The sequence below is a fragment of the Perna viridis genome, chromosome 15, assembly GCF_037379345.1.
Source record: "Perna viridis isolate PV_CMFRI_1.1 ecotype Kerala chromosome 15, ASM3737934v1, whole genome shotgun sequence".
Taxonomy (NCBI): Eukaryota; Metazoa; Mollusca; class Bivalvia; order Mytilida; family Mytilidae; genus Perna; species Perna viridis.
In genome coordinates, this window is record NC_142459.1 from 14175865 (window position 1) to 14201990 (window position 26126).

General features: G+C 37.1%; 1 protein-coding gene across 1 annotated transcript; it reads right to left on the reverse strand.

Moving 5' to 3' along the window:
• Positions 1-1474: 1474 nt before the first annotated feature.
• Positions 1475-24897, reverse strand: LOC148597051 (matrilin-1-like). The gene is made up of 10 exons (XM_088562659.1): positions 24696-24897; positions 21179-21745; positions 20075-20113; positions 18062-18625; positions 16325-16354; positions 14923-14952; positions 12584-12949; positions 4689-4817; positions 2425-2449; positions 1475-1726 (listed from the first exon to the last, which is right to left on the reverse strand). Exons 1-10 carry the CDS (start codon positions 24781-24783, stop codon positions 1609-1611), a joined length of 1956 nt encoding a protein of 651 aa, XP_088418785.1. The 5' UTR covers positions 24784-24897; the 3' UTR covers positions 1475-1608.
• Between the last annotated feature and the right edge of the window lie 1229 nt (positions 24898-26126).

A 26126-nucleotide genomic window follows, 5' to 3' on the forward strand; every position in this document is an offset into this window, starting at 1 on the left:
CTAGCCCCCGGCTAGGTTTCTGAACACTATTTAGTCGCCTTTTACGACAAGCTTAGCGCTGCTGCAGGCCTATTCTTTTAACACCCAGACCTGCACGGGGCAAATAATGATTGTGAAAGTACTTTAATTCATGGATACCAATTTTCTTGGATTCTTGAATTCGTGGATTTGCGGTTTTCAGGATACATATCAATGGGAATCTTCATTTTGTTTGGAACTAATTACGTGGTTTGGTGTACCCACGGATAGTAGTAGTTTCAGAGTAAGAGTATTTATATTTCAAAATATTGAATCTATGTGCGGAGGTATTTTTTGTATATACGGATTGCCGTCATTATACATTTGATCCTTGTATGCTTTAATGCCTGTTGGTACATTTTATTTCATTATGTAGTCATATATGCTTGCATTTATGGATAGATTTTTATAATTGAATATAAGTCGCAAGAATGTCTTTCCCATGGACATTTCCCATATGACACAGTCATGTTAAATTTGGACATCATAATTAAAGTAAAGCCGCGCCTCGTCGATTCGCCTACACTCCCGTTCACCGCGGTGTGTTTTGCCTACTAAAGAGTCGTCTCTTCTTGACAAAGAAAAAATAACTTTAGTATTGATAGAGAATGAACTGATAATATTTTCATTAAACATATAACTTTCACAATGGAATATTTATATCATTTTGGAATATTATTAAGTAAATAAAGTAACACATGAAGAAATCTTCATGTTAAATGAATTAAAATTGCAAAAAAGCGGATTTGCTTTTAAAAGGGTAATTCATCTATTATGGTCGAAGAAGTCCGATATACAGCGACTTACAATGTAGCAGAAATTGATTGATTGATTGATTGATTGTTGGGGTTTAACGTCCGAGCAGCAATATTTCAGCTATATTCAGACGATGAATATGAAACGGATGATAAAATGAACATGAAATGATGATGAAATGAAAAACGGGATGGGACGACAAATTTTGATTGCCACTAGAAAAAGGGAGGGATGGGTAACGTCGGGCAATTTAGCCTCCTGTGGCGGAGCGCAAAGGTTCCTACTCCTATCGAATACCACAGCAGGGTTCTTTAACGTGCGAGGAACGTGGCATCTTTCCCAACACGGTGCACCACTATGGTTTGCGGTCAGGTTTTCCGTATTATAGCCTGACAACCCCAGCATGTAACATGCCGGGGGTACCCCATTCCACCACCTGGGGCACACATCCCAGTTGCTCTGTGGGCAGAGCGCCTAGCCCCCGGCTAGGTTTCTGAGCACTATTTAGTCGCCTTTTACGACAAGCTTAGCGCTGCTGCAGGCCTATTCTTTTGACACCCGGACCTACACGGGGCAGCAGAAATTGAAAGAGTAATCAAGGGAACCAAGGTTATAGCGATAATCAAAAGAATGTATTCCAGGGACAAAGACCAGACATGGAAAACAGATATACACAATAAAAACGATATAGTAACTAAAGGAATGTTAAATCCGATACGGAATAGTGATGTTAATTTGGGTTTCGAATACTTATTAATATAATAAAAAGTGAACAAATTGTGTTTTTGCTTTCTTTCCGAGAAGTATTTCACAGTGGATCCTAATCAGCAAATGTTAATGAAATTCTAAACCATAAGATTCATCGTCTACTAGTCCTCTGGTACTATCTCTTCTCCAGAAAGGTAGTAAACTGATCTTTTTCTTTTGGACTTTGTCGTAGATACATTTCTCACTGTCAAATAAATGAAAAAAAAATGAATATTTGTAAAATAATACTTCATTTATGTTTATTACAGAGAAAACGCGGACGATTTCGCCATATAAACCATTTCATCCAGATCCACCGCCGACAAGATACTTGACAGCTAAACCAGATACGTCATATGTTAAATGTAACACAATCTCAGTATTAATATGCCTGTTATACATAAAATTCATTTATTGACTGGTAGTGTTTATATTAAAAGAAAATTCTGATGAGTTGGAAAAGTCTTGAAAGGAATATTTAAGCAGATTTTGAACAATAAAATCTACCAATTCATTATTGCAAGAAATTTAAAGCATTTGTCGTGCTGAATTATCCAAAAGGCTGAAAAAAAAACATATTAAGGACGACATCTAATACATTAAGTCAACTACATTTTTGTTACCAAATAGATGTTCCTGTGTGTTCTACTTTATTTGTGTTTTCTGCCATTTTATATACATATGTATACGTTTTATTGGACACGAATTATAATTGACAAAATGCATGCCAACAAGTATCCTTACATACATATGGCAGATCACATATGTAGATATGCTTTGAGGAGATACACATGTAGTCCTACTATTAACTGAGTTGAAAAGTTTTAGTATTTTCATTCGTAAGTTTCTTGTTTTTTTTTTTATTTTTAAATGAATTAAAAGTCTGGAATCTTAAACCCGTACCTTTCACCTTTAGCTTCTTTATTGCCTAAAAGTGAAAAGAAAAACATTTTGTGTTTTAATATTGATATTAAGAATTTTTAACATTAAAGAGAAATCAACAGAGATTCTTGCGAAATCAAAAGAATGTAATCCAGGGACAAAGACCAGACATTGAAAATAGACAAACACAACAAAGAATATGAAATGTCTATAATAATACGTACGAAGTAACAAAAAGTAAATGAGCAACTCGGACTCCATTAAAAACTGGAGCATGAACCAGCTGGTGAAAAAAAGGTTTCTCAACTCTTTATTTTAAAGCTACAAAGAAAGGATTTTTACATTTGCAATTTTATCCGATATTTTTTTATATATTATATAGTGTGTACATGTGAAAAATAGGTTGCTAAGTGTCCATGTTGTTTTTACTCAATTTATGCGGGTGACAATACACTATAAGGATTGGTGAGTAATTTGTTTTGGAATAGTTTGCATTGTTTAGGGAGTGGATGCTTTATTGTTTCTTCATGCCATTGAACCATTGATCACAATTTGCTAGACTGATATAAAGTTTTCTATCTCTATGATCATTCAGTAGTGTAGGAGTAGTTCCAGATAAAAGCTTGTTAATTATATTTCAATACGAAGTCCACTCTTTGCTATTAACTCAAACAAATTGCATAAGTACACAACAAATTATTTTCTATCGAAATATCAGTTCATGTGGTTTATCATCGTTCATTTATATTGCATCTCTCATGGCCAAAGATAATACTCGTGGAAAATTGAAAAAAATACGTTCTTCAATATTCTTCCATGAAGAGTAAAACATAAGGAAGAGAGTGATTACGCTTGATCTTTATAAAACAACAGTAAAAAACATCAAGTTAATTCAAACACACACACACAAATCTTTTGCCCTTTCTATATAACTGATCAAACTATCCAAGAAATAATAGTGGTTTATACCTGTTTCCTGGTTTCCTAGATACTGAAAAGTGCCTTACCCACCCGGCATTTGACTTTTATTTTCAACTGTGTGGGTGTTTAAAAAAAATAGAGGACGTTTGCCATACCGGTGCACCTGGTCAATGTTCCCAGTTTTTAGTTGAATCCGAGTTGCTCATTTACTTTTGTTACTTTGTATGTATGATTTTAGTTACTTCATGTTCTTTGTTGTGTATGTCTGTTTCCCATGTCTGGTCTTTGTCCCTGGATAACATTCTTTTGATTATTGCTATAACCTTGGTTCCCTTGATTACTTCTATGCTATTGTTCTAGATTGGTATATTTTGAACATAATCTAATTAACGATTAATTTCTTATTTGTGTAAACCAGCATGCATTGTTTATATCCTTGTAAAATCATTCGAGTTGTCCTCAAAGCCGCATATCTTCCTGGTAAGACTACTTTAAAGACATTACAGTAGGCATGCGATCTAACATCATATTGCAAATAAAACAACCGAATGTATCCGTACTTTTCAACATATAAACTTGATATTCATGTACGAGTTTACAATTCAATAATACCCAATACATATAAACATCGCATGTTTTAATCAATTGTTCGTTAGTTAACTACTTCACGTTCAAATAGAAATCAATTCTGAAAACACAATTCGAAATCTACAATTACTTTGCATTTTACATATGTTGGGCAAATTTATATCCAACATTTATTGTTGATAAAGACGAAGTTAACATTTGGGGAGACAAACAAGGATTTACAGATACTTATGGAGTCTTGCTTCCTTGCTGTGCAGAATTCGTATGATCTGTGTGCATTTAAAGGGAGACTAGGATATTGTTCGCACATGGATCAAAAGCTCATATAACGAGAAAGCAGAAAAAGAATTATAAGTCTCGACGCGTGACACAATCGAATTTGATTGACGAAAACAGAAGAAATTCCGGACAAAAAATGGATTAAAAACGGAACTTGCAAGCCCTATACCAATAGTAATCGGTGGGTGAGTGAATGTTTAGTCAGATGGAAGATGAATGGCACATAGCGATTTTTTTTAATTACCAAAGAAAAATATGACAAATACTTTAATTTCCTAGGGCCTCTTCCTTCGTTGTTGTTGTTTATATGGATTCGTCTTTTGCAATTTTTATTATAAGTTATGATTTTCACATATATTATTTACAATATCTTTTTTGATGGGTTAACCCCCTAATGAGAACTCATGAGTTGGTGATTTTTTTATCTGTAATGTCATGATTTTTTAAAACATGTTTTGTTACATGCTCTGCACAATATACATACATGACATACTTACCACATTTCAGCCGGAAGATGTAGCATCCTATGAACGGTACCACTACAAATGCACAAATACTACCTGCAGCAATCCCAACCAACATCGGTAGAGTTATCCAGGTTTGGTTTTTGGACTGGAGTATTATTCCTTTTTAAAAATAAAAGATTTAAAGAATTAAGCAAAAGACTTAGGTAAAAGTACTTAATTAAACAGTAAAGCATCCGATATTTTGCTGATGCATCGATTTAAACATTGTTTGATATGGGAGTTATACAGTTAATCATATTAATTTCTTAAATTTAACTCATCTCCCTAACACAAGCATTGTGCACTTACAAAACTGACATTGACACAAGACGTAACTGGGATCGATTTCATTCTGTTTGTTTGTTGGGGTTTAACGTCCGAGCAGCAATATTTCAGCTATATTCAGACAATGAACATGAAATGGATGATAAAATGAACATGAAATGAAAAAAAAGGATGGGCCACAAGGACAACAGGGTCGACAAATTTTGATAGTCACTGGAAAAAGAATTTCATTCTGTATCAGGTTTCCATTATCATTGTGTCCCATCCTTTTTTTCATTTCATCATCATCATCATTTCATGTTCATTTTATCATCCCATTTCATGTTCATCGCCTGAATATAACTGAAATATTGTTGCTTGGGCGTTAAACCCCAATAATCAACCAATCAATCATTCAGTTTTAAATGAAAGCTTGAAGTGCTTTGGTGAAATTGAATATGATATAAACATATTACTGATTTCAAGAAATTTGTCTCTTACCCTATGTCTTCTTTCTTAAACTGCCTTTTCCTAAAAGGCATAATAATATTTGTAATGGTTTATAAGTTTTTTTTTCTCTCAGCAATCGATTTACGTCAGTTAAAATGATTTCCCCAGCTATTTTTTCAGTCGTAAAAGATATTTTTTGTGCATTTTATTTTATTCTGGTTGTTTGTTGTTTATTATGTGTGTCAGAGTATGTGTGCTTTGTAATCAAGTGACATAATTTAAATAAAACTCAGTAGTTTCTGTCAATATTTTGCATAGTCACACAAAAACAATACAATCAGATTGATTGATTGATTGTTATCTTTTAATGCCGTTTCCGCGACTAAGGCCATATCACGACAAGAACATTGAATGAAATGGAAATATTAAAAGCAAGATCAAAGTCTCTTCATAAAATAATGAAATTAAAACAAGCAGCTATTTACATATAAAAAGGTACATAAAAGGTGAACGTAAGACATAAAATACATATAGAAACATAACTTCGATAAAACATTTAAAATATTGAAAAATCAAGGAAGGTATCTAATTTAGATTTTATTAAATAAACCGATGTCCCGCAAGAAATCGATAATGTTTTTAGATGAAACGGTCTTGAACAAATCAAACATATTGGTGCAGTCAAAATAATTTTGCCTGATGTTGGCAAAATCCACACAACCTAGAAGAACATGTTTGATAGAGAAAGGGCAATCACATGGGATACACTCAGGTGGAGGATCACCAACAAGCAAATGGCCATGTGTAAATCTAGAATGTCCAATGCGGCATCTAGTCATGACCACTTGCTCTTTGTGATTGCCCGACCCGGATTGATGAACCCCTAGATCGGGTTTTATGGAATTGAGTTTGTTGTGTTCAAGACCGTCCCATAGGTCCTGCCACATCTTTAAAATATATTTCCTTATTAAAGGTTTAAAATCGGTGTATGGCAAACTAACGTCCTTTATTATTTCATTTAATGCCTTCTTGGCAACCCTGTCTACAACTGAATTCCCCTGAATACCAACATGACTGGGTACACAGAGAAAAACAATCTCTATATCAAATTCCCGAAGTCGATGAACAAAATATAAAAGAGTGTTTTTCAGTTTGTGGTTCTTAATTGCCAAAAGACAGCTCAAAGAGTCAGAACAAATAATAAACTGTGACAGATTAGATTGAGTAATCAATTGAAGTGCTAACAATATGGCTCGAGGTTCAGTTGTGAATATGGAAGCGCTTGATGGCAACCGTTCAGTTACAGTTCTGTCACCATGGACAGCAGCACATGCAACGCTATTGCCATCTTTTGAGCCATCTGTATACACCGCCGTCGAAAAATCTGGATAATTTGCTTTAATTTCAGAAAATTGTTGTTGTAAAAATAAAGGATTGGTATCGGACTTTTTTTTTTGATTCACGCAGATCAAAAATGAAAGATGGGTGTGGAAGCTCCCATGGAGGGCATTTCGACGTAACAACAGGTGTCACTGCATTGGTCTCCAGATGAATTGCTTCCAAATGAGGTTTAATTCGAATTCCAAAAGGAGGGGTTTTGCTTTCATGTTTCCGATAAATGTCGACATAAATATGATTAATGACACAGTCGTAGGCAGGGCTATCTGGGTAGGCCATAAGTTTACTTACATATTGAAGACCTAATTGCAAACGTCTGTCTCCAGGGGATGGTTCATTTGCCTCGGCATAAAGGCTCTCAATAGGAGAGGTTCTGAAGGCACAAAGGCAAAGTCGCAACCCCTGGTGGTGAACAGCGTCTAAAATTTTAAGGTAAGATTTTTTGGCGGAACCATAAACAATAGATCCATAATCAAGTTTAGACCTAACCAAAGATCTATATAAATTTAATAAAATTGAGGTATCAGCACCCAAATCGGTACTGGACATCATTTGTAAAATATCTAGTGCCTTAAGACACCTAGATTTAAGTAATTTGATATGGGGAAGAAAAGAAAGTTTACTATCAAAAAGTAATCCAAGGAACTTTGTTTCTTCTACTATTTTGATTTTATTACCACAAAGACAGAGATCTGGGTCCGGATGCAGCTTTCGCTTTCGACAAAAGTGCATACCAACAGTTTTAGATGTAGAAAACTTAAACCCATTCTCCAAAGCCCATTTCGCAATTCTTTTGAGGCAAAGTTGTAACTGCCTTTCAATATTACTCATATTTTGTCCCCTGTAGCAGATCAAAAGTCGTCTACATACAAGGAACCGTCAATATTGTCCTTCAAAACTTGGGCTAAACTATTAATTTTAATACTGAAGAGAGTGACAGAAAGAATACTTCCCTGAGGAACTCCCATTTCCTGTTCCTTCTCCTGAGAAAAAGTCGAATTTACCCTCACATTAAAATGACGATCTGACAAAAAATTAGATAAGAACAGAGGAAGTCTTCCTTTCAACCCTATATCAAATATATCTTTTAAAATACCATATTTCCACGTCGTGTCATAGGCTTTTTCTAAATCGAAAAAGACCGCCACAATCTGTTCATTTTTAGCAAATGCATTTCTGATGAGCGTTTCAAACCGGACTAAATGGTCAAGAATACTTCTGCCTTGCCTAAAACCACACTGAATATTAGTGAGCAAGTTGTGCTTCTCAAGGAACCACACAAGGCGATCATTGACCATTCGTTCCATTGTCTTGCAGACGCAGCTTGTCAATGCGATCGGGCAATAATTTGAAGGATCCGTATGATCCTTTCCTGGTTTTGGAATAGGGACAACTGACGCCGTTTTCCAGATGGACGGAACGTTACCAGAAGTCCATATCTCGTTCATTAACGCAAGAAGTGTATGTAGAGATAGATCAGGAAGATGTTTCAAAAGTTGATAGTGAATATTATCTAGCCCACTAGCTGTATCGTGGACTTTAGCCAGTGACGATTTTAGTTCCTCTATAGAAAATTGAGAGTTGTAGGATTCAGCATTATTTGACTTGAAGTTTATTTGTTTTGTTTGTTGGGGTTTAACGTCCGAGCAGCAACATTTCAGCTATATTCAGACAATGAACATGAAATGGGTGATCAAATGAACATGAAATGAAGAAAAAAAAAGGATGGGTCACAAGGATAATAGGGTCGACAAATTTTGATTGCCACTGGAAAAAGGGGGATGGGTAAGGTAGGGCAATTTAGCCTCCTGTGGCGGAGCGCAAAGGTTCCTACTCCTATCGAATACCACAGCAGGGTTCTTTAACGTGCGAGGAACGTGGCATCTTTCCCAACACGGTGCACCACTATGGTTTGCGGTCAGGTTTTCCGTATTATAGCCTGACAACCCCAGCAAGTAACACGCCAGGGGTACCCCATTCCACCACCTGGGGCACACATCCCAGTTGCTCTGTGGGCAGAGCGCCTAGCCCCCGGCTAGGTTTCTGAGCACTATTTAGTCGCCTTATACGACAAGCTTAGCGCTGCTGCAGGCCTATTCTTTTAACACCCGGACCTGCACGGATGGACTTGAAGTTTAATTTTGTCTTTTCTGCAGATGATTTAATTTTTTGAAAATCCGGTTTGTAGTTAGTTGAGGACGAATGTTTAGCGAACGTTTCGGCTAGCTTATTGGCGATATCTGTTTCGGTGGTTAGAGTGGTATTACCAACTTTAAGGTGTTTCACTGAAGAATTCGAATTTTTTCCTTTTACTTTTCTAATAAAATTCCATACTTTATTGAGGGGAGTGTGATATTTAATACTAGAAACAAAATTTTTCCAAGAGGTTCGTCTGGCTTGTTTACATGTACGTCGAGCTTTTGCTCGAAATATTCGGAAGTTTGACAGATTTGCTGGTGTAGGATTTTTGTCAAACCGGCGATGGGCCTTGTTGCGCACTCATCAGTAAACCATGGTTTACTAGGCCTTTTTGGATTTGTCGAGGTTTTAGGTATTGTTTTATTAGCAATTGATGTCAGTCTTTCATTAAATAATAAAATGGGATCTTCAACATCCTTCATTGTTTCTAATCGTAATTCTTCAAGACAGTGGGCTTCAAATGAAACCCAATCTGCTTTCTCAAGTTTAAATTGAGGTTGACGTTCCTCCGTTTTGGAGGATGAATGCTTTAAAAAAAATTGGAAAATGATCACTCCCGCACAAGTCATCATGAACTCGCCATGTAAACTCTGAAAGTACGAGAGGATCGCAAATGCTTAAATCAAAAGAAGAATACGATCCATTGCCTGAATGAAGGAACGTTGAAGATCCGTCATTAAATATGCACAAATCTTCTTGCTGAAGGAGCTCCTCAACTTTTTTACCTTTATTATTCGTATGAGTACTTCCCCATAAAGGATTATGAGCATTAAAGTCATCCAAAATAATAAATGGTTTGGGCAACTGTTTAACCAAATCAACTAATTTATTTCTGCACAAAATTGAATTTGGGGGAATGTAAATGGAACAAACGGTTATGGTTTTATCAAGGGATAACCGAACGGCCACTGCTTTTAGATCGGTAGTTAAAGGAACTGAACTATGTATTACTCTGTCCCTAATAAAAATGGTAGATCCACCAGCAGCTCGTTCATTTGCCTCAGCAAATGTACTATACATTGTATATCCTTTTACGGAAATTTGATCCGTTTCTTTTAAATGAGTCTCCTGGAGACATAATGCAACTGGTAAAATAGACTGAACAAGAAGAGTTAATTCCAAAATATTAGCTTTTAAACCTCGACAATTCCATTGAAGTAATTTGGCCATTTTTATGGGTGACGAATGGGGGATATTTTCTCTGACTTGGATCCGCGACCACGACTCGATGACCTTCTAGTACGAGTGCCACCATTAAGGTCAATTCGAATTGACTGCGCGCGCTGCTGCTTGTATTTTTTCATGGCAAAAGGATCTGTTTGGTCAATCTGATCAAGGTCAGGACCCAGTCAGTTTTCACCTGGACAAAGTCCATGATCTGTTGTTTCCATGTCAGACTCGGAATCCGAGTCCGACACCACAGGCGACACAATCTGTCGCCTAGACTTAGATTTCTCCAAGTCCTCCACACGGAAATTCCCCAACTTTTTGGGGGGTTGGACATTCTTCTGTTGAGATTTGGACGACGATGACTGTTGTGATGGAGATGATTTTGAAGATGATCCGGAATTTTGGGATGACTGAGTCTGGGAACATCGGTGAGATTTCTTAGCTCTGGCCTTTTTAATTTCCTCTAAACATTTTTTGGCTGGTTTCATTATTTTGGTCGATACCTCAGTGGGCAGTTTGGCAAGACCATTGATATCCTCTTTCCAACTCATGATCGTCTGCACCTCAACAGTCGAGGACAGACAAGCACGCTTTGCAACACTACCATAAGATGTTTTGCCAGATGCAAGAAAATTGTTGGAAAGGGACCACTTCTGGCGAGCTTCACTATATGAAATTTTGTTTTCAGTTTTTATCTTTAAAATATCTTTTTCTTTCTTATATAGAGGGCAATCTTTAGATGATGACATGTGAGCTTCCTCACAGTTTCTGCATTTCAGATCTTTTTTGCAGTCGATTCCCTCGTGTCCTTCTTCAGAGCATCAGAAACAAAACAGTTTCCTCTACACTGGCCCTTTCCATGCCCAAACTTCTGGCATTTAAAACACCGAAGTGGGGTAGGAATATACAGACTGACAGCTGTCCTGTATGGACCAATGTAGACATGAGATGGCACTGAAGTGGAACTAAATGTTAACAGGATTGTTCTCATTGGTGTGGTTGCATCTGCACATCGAGAAGTAAACCTTTTCACTGACTTAACGCCTTGTGATTTCAGTTCCTCACAGATCTCTTCATCAGTCAAGGCGTCGAGGTCTCGACCTCGGTATTTAAGGACACCCTGTGACTGATTAAGTGACTTGTGTGCAGATGAAACCACATCAAGTTCACCAATCCTGGTTAATTTTAACAAATTTGATGATTGGCCAGGTCTGAGGCATTCAATTAAAATTCCTGATCTTATTTTCTTTGTTTCTTCAACATTACCAGCTATGATTGTTTTCTGTATTAAAAAAGGAGAAAGGTCATAAACATTTTTGTCTTTATCTTTTGCAGAAATTACAATAAATCTTGGCCAGTTTTTATCACTTCCCTCAGAAGAATTGCAGACATCACTTTTTCGTTTTTTTTTTAAATAGAAACATTGGACTCCCCGTTGTTTTTTGTCGCCATGTTAAGTTTTTATAAGTTTCATCGTCTCTGTTCCCCACCCGCAACCGAGTGCCAACACGGGCGATGCTAGGACTCTACGGATTTCCAGCAGATAGCATCAGGGATTACAGAGACGACATACTCGAACAGAGCGTATCTATCAATGGCGCATAGACAACGTACTACTCAATGGACACATGAGCCATCGCCTTCTTCATTTGCCATTTGTAAGCTTTTAAAAATCTTAGAAACATTGGATTAAACAAAATGCCATCAGTAAAGCAGGTGGACAAATGAAGGGCATGGCGTGACCAGCCGATTGATCGAACCGGGTCCATCCGATCTCCCGTTTGGATGACCTAAGAGCCGAGTGGCACATACAGCCGTATCCTCGATCATCCAGCCATCGATGACACGGGGGTTACGTCACGACTGGAGTCTAGATACGACCTTCACCCACTAGGACCTCCTCGCCCACCAATAACTCACGGGTTGCAACTCACGGCAAACAAGTAGGTGAACCTACTTTTTATTTCAAACACCGGGCCCACGGTCGATGTTCGGATCGCTTTAGTCTGGCTTCTAACCTTTGACCTTTCCAGCATGGGTAACCCTACCAGGAGAAAAAAACTCCAGCTGGCATAGCTCTTAGGATCACTGAGGCACGCAAGCCCCCCTACCACGACAAGGATAGCGATCCACAAAGGGGAATACAATCAGAAGATAAGTTATAATGTTATGTTCATGTTTAGCATTAGCTGCTCCAAAAATTTGTCTAAAAAGGAGTGGATGTCCCAAGCCATTTATGACCAGTTTTTAAAAGATACTGACAAAACTCCCCAACAAAGTTTCGGTCAAACTCCCATAATCATACCATTTTTTTCTAGTTCCGTTAATGGGAAATCAACACTACCAGTCAATATATGAATTTTATGAATAACAGGCATGCTAATACTCAGAAAAAAATGTGTTACCTTTAACATATGACGTGTCTGGTTCAGTTGTAAAGTATGTTGTCGGCGGTGGATCTGGATGAAATGGTTGATATGGCGAAATCGTCGGCGTTTTCTCTGTAATTTTTGTTTTCATTACTTTTCCTAGTTCTATTGGGTACACCGTTTGAGGGACCTTTCCAGGTGGGTACTTGTCACTAGATCCAGGAGATAGATATGGAGACATCGTCGGAGGGAATGCAGGAACGGTAGACTTCAATTTTGTAAATATCTGATGCAGATACTTTGTAGGTAGAATTTTGGCAAGAGGATACGTTAAATCTATTCCCGGAGTCAAATACGGTGTTGTTGTAGTTAATAAATCCGTCGAAACTGTCGCAGAAGATCCTACAAAGGGCACTTTATGTGTTTATTCTGACCTTGCAAGGAGTCAAACTACACTTTCAAAATGATTGGTTTTTCTTTCATTCCATGTTCACACATAGTTTCATTCAGCAGACAGTGAGAGTAATCAAGGGAACCAAGGTTATAGAGGTAATCAAAAGAATGTAATCCTGAGACAAAGACCACACATGGAAAACAGACATACACAACAAAAAACATAAAGTAACTAAAATCTTACGACAGTATAAGGTGTCGCTATAATTAATTTGTATCTTTATTTTGAAGGTCGTGGCACAAACATGAAAAACAAAATTCTAAATGTCGTCAGGTTATAGACAACCAAGATAATCCAACGATGAATACATTTAACGCATGTTTTCTATATATGCGCCCGCTGCAGGTCCGGGTGTCAAAAGAATAGGCCTACAGCAGCGTTAAGCGTGTCCTAAAAGGCGACTAAATAGTGCTCAGAAACCTAGACTGGGGCTAAGGGCTCTGCCCACAGAGCAACTGGGTTGCTTGCCCCAGGTGGCGGAATGGGTAATCCCTGGCGTGTTACATGCTAGGGTTGTCAGGCTATAATACGGAAAACCTGATAGCAAACCGTACTGGTGCACCGTGTTGGGAAAAATGTTACGTTCCTCGCACGTTAAAGAACCCTGCTGTGGTATTCAATAGGAGTAGGAACATTTGCACTCCGCCACAGGAGGCTAAATTGCCCGTCCCTACCCATCCCTCCCTTTTTCTTGTGGCAATCAAAATTTGTCGGCCCTATTATTCGTGTGTCCCATACCCTTTTTCATTAGATTATCATTTCATGTTCATTATATCGTCCCATTTCATGTTCATCGCCTGAATATAGCTTAAATATTGCTGCTCGGACGTAAAACCCCAATAATCAATCAATCTATTTATGCAGTTTGAGTGTAAGCGTACTCGCCTGACTGAAGGTATATGGCCTAAATGTGAAGTTAACACCATTTATGGACTTAAAGTTTGTAACAAACTGCATTCACTTTTATCGGCAACATTACCGTTTTTCCCTTGTTGTTACTGCCTGATACATGTATATTCTTTCACATGCTGTTGACATGATACAAGAAAATATCGGTTACTTTCAAATCCCCATCCCCCATATACCATCTCCATTCCCCATTTTTTTGTTCTATTGAATACTCGTATTTACTGATGGTTTTGCATCAGATCATAATACACGTACAGACCTTTATATAAAAAGCACAACCTTGAATTCCAGCGGAAAATTGATTAGCTGTCGCACTGTTCCAAAGCCCCGTGTAGATCCGGGTGTCAAAAGAATAGGCCTGCAGCAGCGCTAAGCTTGTCGTAAAAGGCGACTAAATAGGCTCAGAAACCTAGCCAGGAGAACCTTTGCGCTCCGCCACAACGATTCACGACCCTACCGATCCTTCCATTTTTCTTGTGGCAATCAAAATTTGTCAACCCTATTATACTTGTGTCCCATCCCTTTTTTCATTTCATCATCATTATTTCATGTTCATTTTATCAAACATCTCATGTTCATTGCTTGAATATAGCTGAAATATTGCTGCTCGGGCGTTAAACCCCAATAATCAATCAATCAATCAATCAAGCAATCAATCACTGTTCGGAAATCGAAATGTACAGACTTGGCTGGTAGATACAATGTAAATTATACCACATTTCACAAGACTATATATATTGAAAGACCGGAAAATGATGCATCTTATAGTTTCTATACTATTTTAAAGTATTTTCTATGTCATTGCTAGTTTGATCAAACGTTATCTCGTGGTAATGATCATAGGAGGTAATATTCTAAAATTTTGGAGTATAAGGAGATGTTTTGCCACTTTTCTTCAATTCTACACATGAAAATGACAACTTTCCCAATAAAAAGGGGGAGTGTCAATCCCCTGTTCTTCCTGGTTCCGCCTAAGAAAAGTGACTTTCTCGATATAAGAAATCGAACATACCTAAAGTTGTCGACTTAGTAGTTGATTTTTCTGAAAAGGAAATATATTATTATTATTATTATTATTATTACATTCTAATAGATGTTTGGGACTTCCGTAATATTTGGAGTATTTGTTTTTGTTCTATTGAATACTCGTATTTATTGGTGGTTTTGTATCAGATCTTAATACACGTTCAGAATTTTAAATGAATAGCACTTTTAATACCAGCGGAAGATTGTTTAACTGTTGCACTGTGCTGAAATTGACATGTACTGACTTGGCTGGTAAATAAATTATATCACATTTCACAAGACTAGATATCAACCGAGATGTGATGCTACTGATACTTTATGTTTAGACGGCATTGCCAGTTTTATAAAGCATTCTCTCGTGGTAATAATTAAAGGGGATAATATTCTAAATGTTCATTTTGGTTTCATACATACACCATTGATGTTGTCTTTAATCCATACTAATGCAATAATGGTAGGATTTGTCACAAATTACTTTTTACTTAGGCAATTTAAAAAGGTATTTGCTGAAAGCTAAGGCAGGGTGTTATGTGCAATTTTGTGTTTCAAATATATTTTTGTTATATCTACATGAATGCACAACACTAACATTCTAATCTAGTCAAGTATGTGATTTAACGACTGCAGGTGGGGCTAAAATTGAAGAGAAAGTCTATACAGCAGTATTCTGGCAATTCAGGTTTTATTTGATAATAAACAAAACAAATCCAAAATTTAAAAGTGGAAAGGAATTGTAAGTTTTATGGATCAAAAGACGAATGCACACTCATCAAACCTGTAGCTACCTGAATATTATCAAGCAACAAATTACTTCCTATTATGACGGCAGCAATATAGGAAGTGACCCCCCCCCCAAATCCCAACCTACAAGAGGGTTATGAATGTTTTGGGTGCTGCGCACATCTTACAACTCTTAAATGGTATAAATTTTCACTTACACTATATACCATACCAAAGTCCCCATTGTCCGCTTCCCCATTGAGAATTCCCAATAGAAAATCCCCATCCTCCCATAGCATGTTTCTTATCAAATATTTACATTATCAAATTATTTTTTTTTCATTTTCAAATTCTTTAACTTTTAATAAATTCTGTACATTTTTTCATCATATATATCATAGAATGGAAACCTTTTCCCATACAAGTACTGTATCTTATCGGGCCCTATGTGAAATTTTTGTCTCGATTCAGATGTTCTTAATTGTTTCAATAAATAATGCTGGACTGCCAGCCCGGGTTCCTCCGAAAAGGGGGGGATGATAAGACATGTTTTGCCATTTTTTTTTTCAATTTTAAAGGTGAACATGACAACTTTTTTCCAATAAAAAAGGGGAGAGCCAATCCGCTACATCCCCTAGGACTCTCTTGATATAAAAAAATACACATACCTAAAGTTGTCGACGTAATAGTAAATTGTACTGAAAAGGAAATACTTATACATTATAATTATTATCATTACAGTCCAAAAATTGTATGGAACTTTCGTAATATGAGGAGTATTTGATTTTTGTGTATACTCGTATTCATTGATGGTTTTGTATCAGACCTTTATACACGTACAAACTTTTATATGTGAATAACGTCCAGCGGAATATTGTTTAACTGTTGCACTGTGCCGAATTCAAAATGTACCAACTTGGCTAGTAAAAAATCTATATCACATTTCACAAGACTATCTACCAATAAACCGAGATTTATGCTCCTGTTATTTTCTATACTCTATTTTAGTATTTTCAACGGTATTGCTTATTTGATCAAACATTATCTCGTGGTAATTATCTAAGGGGATAATATTTTAAATATTCATTCTGGTTTCATACATATACAATTGCTGTTGTAATCCATACTCATGCATTAACGGTAGGATTTGTCACAAATTATTTTTACTTAAGCGACCCGTGCAGGTCTGGGTGTCAAAAGAATAGGCCTGCAGCAGCGCTAAGCTTGTCCTAAAAGGCGACTAAATAGTGCTCAGAACCCTAGCCGTGGGCTATATTGCTGCTCGAGCGTTAAACCCCAACAAACAAACAAACAAACAAACAATTTTTACTTGGGCAATTCAAAAAAGGTTTTCGCTGAAAACTAAGGCAGTATGTTTTATGAAATGTTGTGTTTCAATATAATTTGTTGTTTATCTACATGAATGCACACTATTAACATTCTAATCTAGTCTGGTATGTGATTTAAGGGCTACAGGAAGGGGCTAAAATTGAACAGAAAGTCTATACAGCAGTATTCTGCCAATTCAGGTTTTATTTAATGATAACAATGCCTGCCTTGCAACAAAACCAACGTTTGGAAGTTCAAGGGTCAAAAGACGAATGTACATTCATCATCCTGGTTTGTACATGTAACGAAAGGTCAACATCATTAAAAAGAGGTTTTAAGTATTATTTCGTAAGGCAATTCATTTGTTAGATACCATAAAGACCCTAAAAACTTATCTAAATGCACACAAAAAAAATATCAAATGGGTTATGAATGTTATGGCCATTAGCATACATTTAAAAAAGGCATCATAAAAGAAAATCACTGATAGCTGTATGTACATTTCTGTGCTCCTAACGTGTAGCTGTACTTAAACGCACAAAACAAATATGTATTCGGTCGTTCATTAGTAAATTGCAATAAAGAGAACCAAAATTCGATATAAATTCCAAAACATGATAGAATAGAAACTAGACGAAGAAAACATACGTACACAACAAAAACCATGAAAAACCAAAATACCACGCACAAAGAAACACAAGTAGTTCAGCAAACCGGACTTCACTTCAAACCGGGTGCATGGAGCGATAGTACCAATGGGGTAAGCGCCCTCTGCTTCTCCAAAACTTACTCCGAGTTGCTCATAAAATGTCACATTTGGGGCGGGAAAAAGGGAAAAGGAAAACTATTGCACAGTGAACAAACGGGTTCACATAGTGCAAATAGATACACTATAACGATCCATATTGACGACCATAAAACCTCTGTAGCAACATAACCCTGTCCAAAAGCTTAACTGAAAAAGTCAAGCACGATCATATAGTTCGCGTAGTTCCTGTAAGCTCTGGCATAACCGATGAGTTGATATATAGACGAAATCTCAAGATTGTATGAATTGTATTAATTAAAAGATTTACCTTTACAAGCCTTCTGTAGTATCTGATCATCGGCTTTTTCGAGTTGATAGTAGGTGTTAACGGAAACCACATTTGACCGACTCCAACTGATGTTCCGAAGTTCATCGATGTTTGCGTATTTCCCAACACCGACGGATACAATTCTAATGTTTTGTTGGCGAGCAACCTTAGCCTCATGCCATTCTTTACGCCTGGTACTGTTTGATGAACCACCATCAGTAACAAATATGACGATATGAGGTATGTTACGTCTAGCTCCACTGATTTCTGAAAACATACGACGACGCATTTGCCGTAGAGCATAAACGGAATTTGTGGAACCACCCATGAATGACATTCGCTCAATTGCTTTTAGCATTTCACCTCTGGTTGCATACATATTGAGAGGAAACTCTGTCGATGCGTAACCACTATACTGCATCAAACCAATACGAACCTTGCTTGGACCAACATCAAGTTTTGTGATTGTGTTTTTGAGATAATTCTTCAATTCATTATAGTTACTAGGTCCAACCATGGATGAAGAATCAATCAAAAACACCAAATCAACTTTTTTGAGGCATGCTGAAATAGACAATGTAATGTTACGTTGGTTTGTGTATGTTATGATCCAATTCATAACCTTTACCTGTTTTTGGAGTTTTGTTTATACTGGAAACCTTGGATTTTTGTCTGCATTTGAGTTTAGTCTTCACTTTAGTGTCATGCTTACGAGTCTTTGATTATACCGGTTATCTTTTTTCAGGGCTTAAGCAGACCAGGTACGATTAAATGAACTTATTCCCATCGTAAAGTATATGTTCCAAAACATCAGTAGCATGAATCACGTTTTGTATGTCACATTTATAGCCATTTTGCTCAGCAGAACGAAGACCGCTTCCTTTTTTTAAAGGATCGCTTCCTTATGTACATGCATTTCTCCACAAGCTTAAAGGCTTTGCTTTACAAGATGTGAAAAAAATTCTCGAATCATGAGATGAATATTTTACAGTATACTGTAATGGTTTGTGTAAATGAGCGGAGGTTTATGACGTAGTGTGCCTGGGATGTAGATCGGTAGGGGAACCTGTAGTCAAAATGAATTCCTCTGTAGTATTTCACCTAACCTTTAATCTCGAAAGAAGCAATGCTTCCAGCCTAGAAGAATGTCTTAAACTTCTGATAGTTTTGGGTTTTCAAAAAATAATTAGCATAAAACAAAATATATTTTCAAAAAATCATAATTAAGTAGTATAATCCTATTCATTTGCTTCTTTTTCGGGGAAACATAAAAATGAGGATATGGGGAAACAATGGGGAAACATAAAAATGAGGATATGGGGAAACAATTCGAGAGTAACGGCTACAATTAATATCGATTTCAAATTTAAACTTTTTGATGCAACCATAAATTGTAATGCAGTGATCTAATATTCCAGTTTTGAGTTGATTTAGATTAGCACAATTTTAGCAAGATGCTAATGAACATGATAGCAAGTCACCAACTGAATTAATTAGGACAACCTGTTAAAAAAAGTTAACAACGAAGCTTTTCACATTGAGATGACCCCACCAAGTCAGTCACAGTGTGACCCTTTATATTATTATCGGTTAGTTTTTCCTTGAATGTAACAGTCCATGTCCTATATTTATTCCGATTTTTTCTCTAGAGTTCGGTAACTTCATTGAAACCTTTATTTCGACTTAACAGTTTAGTGGATGCTTTATATTTAAAGTGATGGAATCATTTCAAATGTAACTAGCATTTTAGTATGCAAACATGTCACATTCATGCACATTTAAAATATCGTTCTATATATTTTGTTTCAAATTTGTACCTAGATCGTTTCTTTCTAAATGAAATCAGTAACTAAAATAAAATCTACCCCTACTTATTTACACTTTCGATAACAAAAAGTACAAAAAATTACAATCGAATCCTACATGAAAACTGTACCAAATAGAAGAAAAGTAATAATGCTCCCCTTTAACGTAGGGACACATCACAGTGGGGATTAAACGACTTATACTTACATGATGGCCTTGGCGGATGGTTTAGATTTGGTGGTAACTCTGCAATTAAATAAACAAAGTAATTGAAAACAGTTAAATTTTATAAGCGGTTCAACAATTCAACTGAGTAAGGCCAATTCTGGGAAGAACTGTTTAAAAATAAATATCACTCAACCCAAAGCAAAAGCAATATCAGATCAAAAAAAATAATAATAATAAATAGATACTGAATGAGTATACCATGTTTGCCGCCCCCTGTGCGTCTGGTTGTCGAAATGATATGCCCACTACTGTGCTTGTCGTAAAGAAGTAATCAAGGGAACCAAGGTTATAGCGGTAATCAAAAGAATGTAATCCAGGGACAACGGCCAGCCATTTGTAGTACTCAGAACCCTGGCCGGGGGCTAAGGCGTTCTGCCCACAGAGCAACTGGGTTGTGTGACCCAGATGGTGGAATGGGATCCCCTGGCATACTACATGCTAGGTTCAGGCCATAATGTTCATTTTATTATCTATTTCATCTATATCGCCCGGATATAGCTGCAAAAGGATCGAGTTATTCGACTTTTATAACATCGTAACCCAGGAACAGTCATCAATAATTCACTTGTTTCTTTATGATTAACGTCATTCTATATCATAAATGGTAATTATAAAGGGGTTATCAGTACAAATTTTACCATGACATAGTTTAATTTATGGAACATCTCGGACCGCAGAAAAAGTTGTCTCAATTTTACTACGACCTCGAACTTATGAAAACTGATATTTCATTCAATGTAGCCTCTAGCTTATAACTCTTCACAAAATTTTTTAAAACGTTCGATGTAAAATATTATTGACTGTGCATGAAATACATCGCAAGAGTTATTTCCTTGAATAGATTTGATTTGGTAGGAAATGATTGTATGGATATCTCGAAAGCACAGATCGAAACGCAGAAAGGACTTTCATTGCATAACATATAGCATATGCAGACCAAACAAGCATCGTTTGTTTGCACGTTTTTTTTTCCCTAAACCATGAATCATCTTTACCACAGGCAGTGTCTGGTTTTTATATGGACTAGCTGGTACTTACAATATTAGTTTACTTTTGTTGACATGTAAAGTATACAATTCTTACCGTTACACAGTTTTATAGATAGTGGACCACTGAGAGACTTTAACGCTTCAAAATGTTCTGCACTCAGGTGGTATCGTCGACGTGGAATACTGGAAATGAATGACAATTCATTTGTATCAACACTTGAACCTACTCCAACAGTGAATATAGTTATATTGTAATCATTCTTAGCTACTTGTCCTCGATATAAAGTAAGTTTTTTATATGTAGCAGGACCACCAGTGATCAGTACACCAATGTGCGGTACATTCATCCTTGCTCCATGGACTGATTTGAAGGACGTTTCTGTCATGTATTTAAGTGCTCGAGATGTGCGAGTTTTCCCAGAAATAAATGGAATTCTTCCCATGGCTGATAATATATCGTCTTTTGTTTGAAACTGATTTAAGGAGAAATTGTTATACACTCTGGAGCTATAAGTAACTACGCTCACTTGTGTTTTGTCAGGACCTATATCCAAGTTGTTCACAATTTGCGCTATAAAGTTTAATTCTTGGTGGAAATGATTACGGCCAACAGCAACCGAAGAATCAACTAAAAATGTTATATCAGCTTTTGATTGACATCCTACAAAATAAACCGAGAGTAAGTATATATATTTATATTACAGTTACTATTACTTCCAGTATAAAACACCGTTGTTCATACAATCATTTAATGCCAATTTGGATTGATTGATTGTTGGGGTTTAACGCTCGAGCAGGAATATTTCAGCTATTGCTGCGCGGGCGTTAAACCCCAACAATCAATCAATCAATCAATCAATCCAAATTGGCATTTGGTAGTGATTACATGTTAAGAAATTATAAAAAACTAAAAATGTTATATCAGCTTTTGATTGACATCCTACAAAATAAACCGAGAGTGTTTGGTTTAACGTCCGAGCAGGAATATTTCAGCTACATTCAGACGATGAACATGAAATTGATGATAAAATGAACATGAAATGATGAAATGAAAAAGGGATGGGACACAAGCATAATGGGGTCGACAAATTTTGATTGCCATTGGAAATAAGGAGAGGTGGGTAGGGTCGGGCAATTTAGCCTCCTGTGGAAGAGCCCTATGGTTCCTAGTCCGGGAAAATACCACAGTAGGGTTCTTTAACGTGCGAGGAACGTGGCATCTTTCCCAACACAGTGCACCACTATGGTTTGCGGTCAGGTTTTCCGTGTAATAGCCTGACAACCCCAGCATGTTACACGCCAGGGTACCCAATTCCACCACCTGGGGCACACATCCCAGTTGCTCTGTGGGCAAAGCGCCCTAGCCCCCGGCTAGGTTTCTGAGCACTATTTAGGCGCCTTTTACGACAAGCTTAACGCTGCTGCAGGCCTATTCTTTTAACACCCGGACCTGCACGGGGCAACCGAGAGTAAGTATATATATTTATATTGCATACAGTTACTATTACTTCCAGTATAAAACACCGTTGTTCATACAACCGTTTAATGCCAATTTGGATTGATTGATTGTTGGGGTTTAACGCTCGAGCAGGAATATTTCAGCTATGTAATTACATTTCCAGAAATTAAAATCTAGTCTGTAAAATTCGGGCAGTTGGGGAAACATGACCTCACTATTTAAAAAGTTTAATTTGACTACTTGCTCCATCAAAATCCAAAGACAACATTTCCCATATCACTTTGGTAAATTGAGTTATAATTTCATTGAAAAGAGCCCCGTGTAGGTCCGGGTGTCAAAAGAATAGGCCTGCAGCAGAGCGAAGCTTGTCGTAAAAGACGGCTAAATGGCGCTCAGAACCCGCACTTTCTAGCATTCTTTCGATATTTTTTTTAGCAAATACAGAGATCAAATAATAGTTTTTTGAAATAGAGAAAGTATCCTTGACAGAAATCATAGTCAGATAGGTGGGGTTTTGACATGTATGTGCTTGATTTTTCCAATTATGTTTGTTTGTTTGTTTGTTAGAGTTTAACGTCCAAGCAGCAATATTTCAGCTATATTCAGACGATTGATTGACTGATTGTTGGGGTTTAACGTCCGAGCAGCAATATTTCAGCTATATTCAGACGATGAACATGAAACGGATGATACAATGAACATGAAATGATGATGAAATGAAAAACGGGATGGGACACAAGGACAGTAATCAAGTTTGTTTGTTTGTTTGTTTGTTGGGGTTTAACGTCCGAGCAGCAATATTTCAGCTATATTCAGACGATGAACATGAAATGGATGATAAAATGAACATGAAATGAAAATAAAAATGGATGGGACACAAGGACAATAGGGTCGACAAATTTTGATTGCCACTGGAAAAAGGGGGGGATGGGTAAGGTCGGGCAATTTAGCCTCCTGTGGCGGAGCGCAAAGGTTCTTACTCCTATCGAATACCACAGCAGGGTTCTTTAACGTGCGAGGAACGTGGCATCTTTCCCAACACGGTGCACCACTATGGTTTGCGGTCAGGTTTTCCGTATTATAGCCTGACAACCCCAGCATGTAACACGCCAGGGGTACCCCATTCCACCACCTGGGGTACACATCCCAGTTGCTCTGTGGGCAGAGCGCCTAGCCCCCGGCTAGGTTTCTGAGCACTATTTAGTCGCCTTTTACGACAAGCTTAGCGCTGCTGTAGGCCTATTCTTTTAACACCCGGACCTGCACGGGGCCAGTAATCAAGTGGCAATCAAAGTTTGTCGACCCTATTGACCTTGTGTCCCATCCCTTTTTTCATTTCATCATCATTTCATGTTCATTTTATCATCTCTTTCATGTTTATCGTTTGAATATAGCTGAGATATTGCTGCTCGTACATTAAACCCCAACAATCAATCATTAAATCACAAGTGTCTTAGTACGCTAAGATTCAACAAGTTTAAATTCCGCGCGCCTGTTAGATCTGGTGTTGTACGAGACTCATGATCATAAATTTCACTGAAGCTCGAGATTAATCTTTAACCGTTTTTTGCACGAGATTTGCACGATATTTTAACAATACCAATTTGATTTTTCTATTTCTTTTGTAGATAATGATATTTTTTCTAATATTATTTTTTTATGTATAGCGGAGTCATAATCGTGTTGTGACGTTTAGGTTCATGCTTTACAATCTGAACAAATTCACTTACAAATGTGTCAATGTCTGACATAAGTTATCGTACAGGTTATACATTTTTAAAGTCCATTTATACAGAATTTTTCAATTCGAAGTTAGAAAGGGGCGTAACTTTGGAGGCGGCATAAATATATACCAATACTTAAACTTGACAAGTTTGTAAAGTCCACTTTAGTAGTTTACTAGTTGAGTTGAAAGAGTAATCAAAAGAACCAAGAATTCTAGCGGAAATCAAAAGAGTGTGATCCAGTGTTTACCAGACATGGAAAACAGACAAACACAACACAGTACATAAAGTAACTACAATAATGTATGGTGCAGATGGATTCAACGTAACGATCCACTAGTTCGTGACGACTTGAAAGCCACATTTTATCATACCTGTGTACCTCGGGGGTTGTAAATAAAACGTTCTTATAAAAGAACAGGACTTACCACCTGCTAATTCAGGAGTCACTGAAAAAGCCCCAGCAAAGCATAGAGAATACAGTATTAGAAGGATGCCAAGTGCTCGCATTTTCATCCTGATGCGTCGAAAAGGAACGTAGTAAAACAAAATTAACACTAATCACAATATAACAAAACTGTAAAGGTATGTAGGACGTTAAAAAAATCCAGCCATTCAGGAAGAGGACCGTTGTGGGTGGCCTTGGAACAACTATCAAGAAATATAACACTGGAAATTATAAGGGGAATATAAAGATTTAGCCGTTCCCCAAAAATTGCCTTACACCCACTTTCTTTTCCAATATAAGACTGTTGATAAGAAACAGGACATAAGTAAACTCTTCGTGACCTTTCCCGTTCTGATAACAAATTATATACAATTGAAATACAATACAAAGATTATGTTTCGCTCTTAAGTTTCGCGCCCCGTGCAGGTCCGGGTGTTAAAAGAATAGGCCTGCAGCAGCGCTAAGCTTGTCGTATAAGGCGACTAAATAGTGCTCAGAAACCTAGCCGGAGGCTAGGCGCTCTGCCCACAGAGCAACTGGGATGTGTGCCCCAGGTGGTGGAATGGGGTACCCCTGGTGTGTTACATGCTGGGGTTGTCAGGCTATAATACGGAAAACCTGACCGCAAACCATAGTGGTGCACCGTGTTGGGAAAGATGCCACGTTCCTCGCACGTTAAAGAACCCTACTGTGGTATTCGATAGGAGTAGGAACCTTTGCGCTCCGCCACATGAGGCTAAATTGCCCGACCTTACCCATCCCCCCTTTTTCCAGTGGCAATCAAAATTTGTCGACCCTATTATCCTTGTGACCCATCCTTTTTTTCATTTCATGTTCAATGTCTGAATATAGCTGAAATATTGCTGCTCGGACGTTAAACCCTAACAAACAAACAAACAAACTTAAGTTTCGCTGTCATTCATTGTATTTCAGTTTTTATGCCGTAATCTCGTTGATTGATTGATTGATTACACCTTCAATAAATTTAAGTATATTTTTATTGTTTCTGAAATGGTAAAGTGTTTTGTGTTTAAATTTCTTTTAGAGGAAGGTTGCATAAATAGCAAATATAAATATATATCCAAATGAATAGGTAGAAGTTAAGATAATGCAATTAACTTTAGCACCTTTCCGTTTACGAATCAAATAATTGTGGTACATTATTCTCAATTTGATCGTTTTTGCCTTGAATATATTGAATACATCTAGAAAACATCTGAAAAGCTATGTAAATTCATCTTAAATTATATGTGACGATTATATGTGACGTAGATATGTTTTGATTGCTTATATAAAGAAACATTGCGGGAAAATTTTCCCGTTATTTTCCATTGCTGTACAAACACATTATTTCTAGAGGCTATGAGGTATAAATACCTAGATAATGCAATAAAATATCTCGGCCTTTTTC

Excerpts from the sequence above, each read along its gene's own strand:
- LOC148597051 (XM_088562659.1), bottom strand. The coding sequence starts at position 24,783 with ATGAAAATGCGAGCACTTGGCATCCTTCTAATACTGTATTCTCTATGC. Across the intron at positions 14,953-16,324 it reads TATTACGTCGACAACTTTAG|AAAAATCAACTACTAAGTCG; the intron begins GTATGTGTATTT and ends TTTCCTTTTCAG. Across the intron at positions 1,727-2,424 it reads AAAGAAGCTAAAGGTGAAAG|TGAGAAATGTATCTACGACA; the intron begins GTACGGGTTTAA and ends TTTATTTGACAG.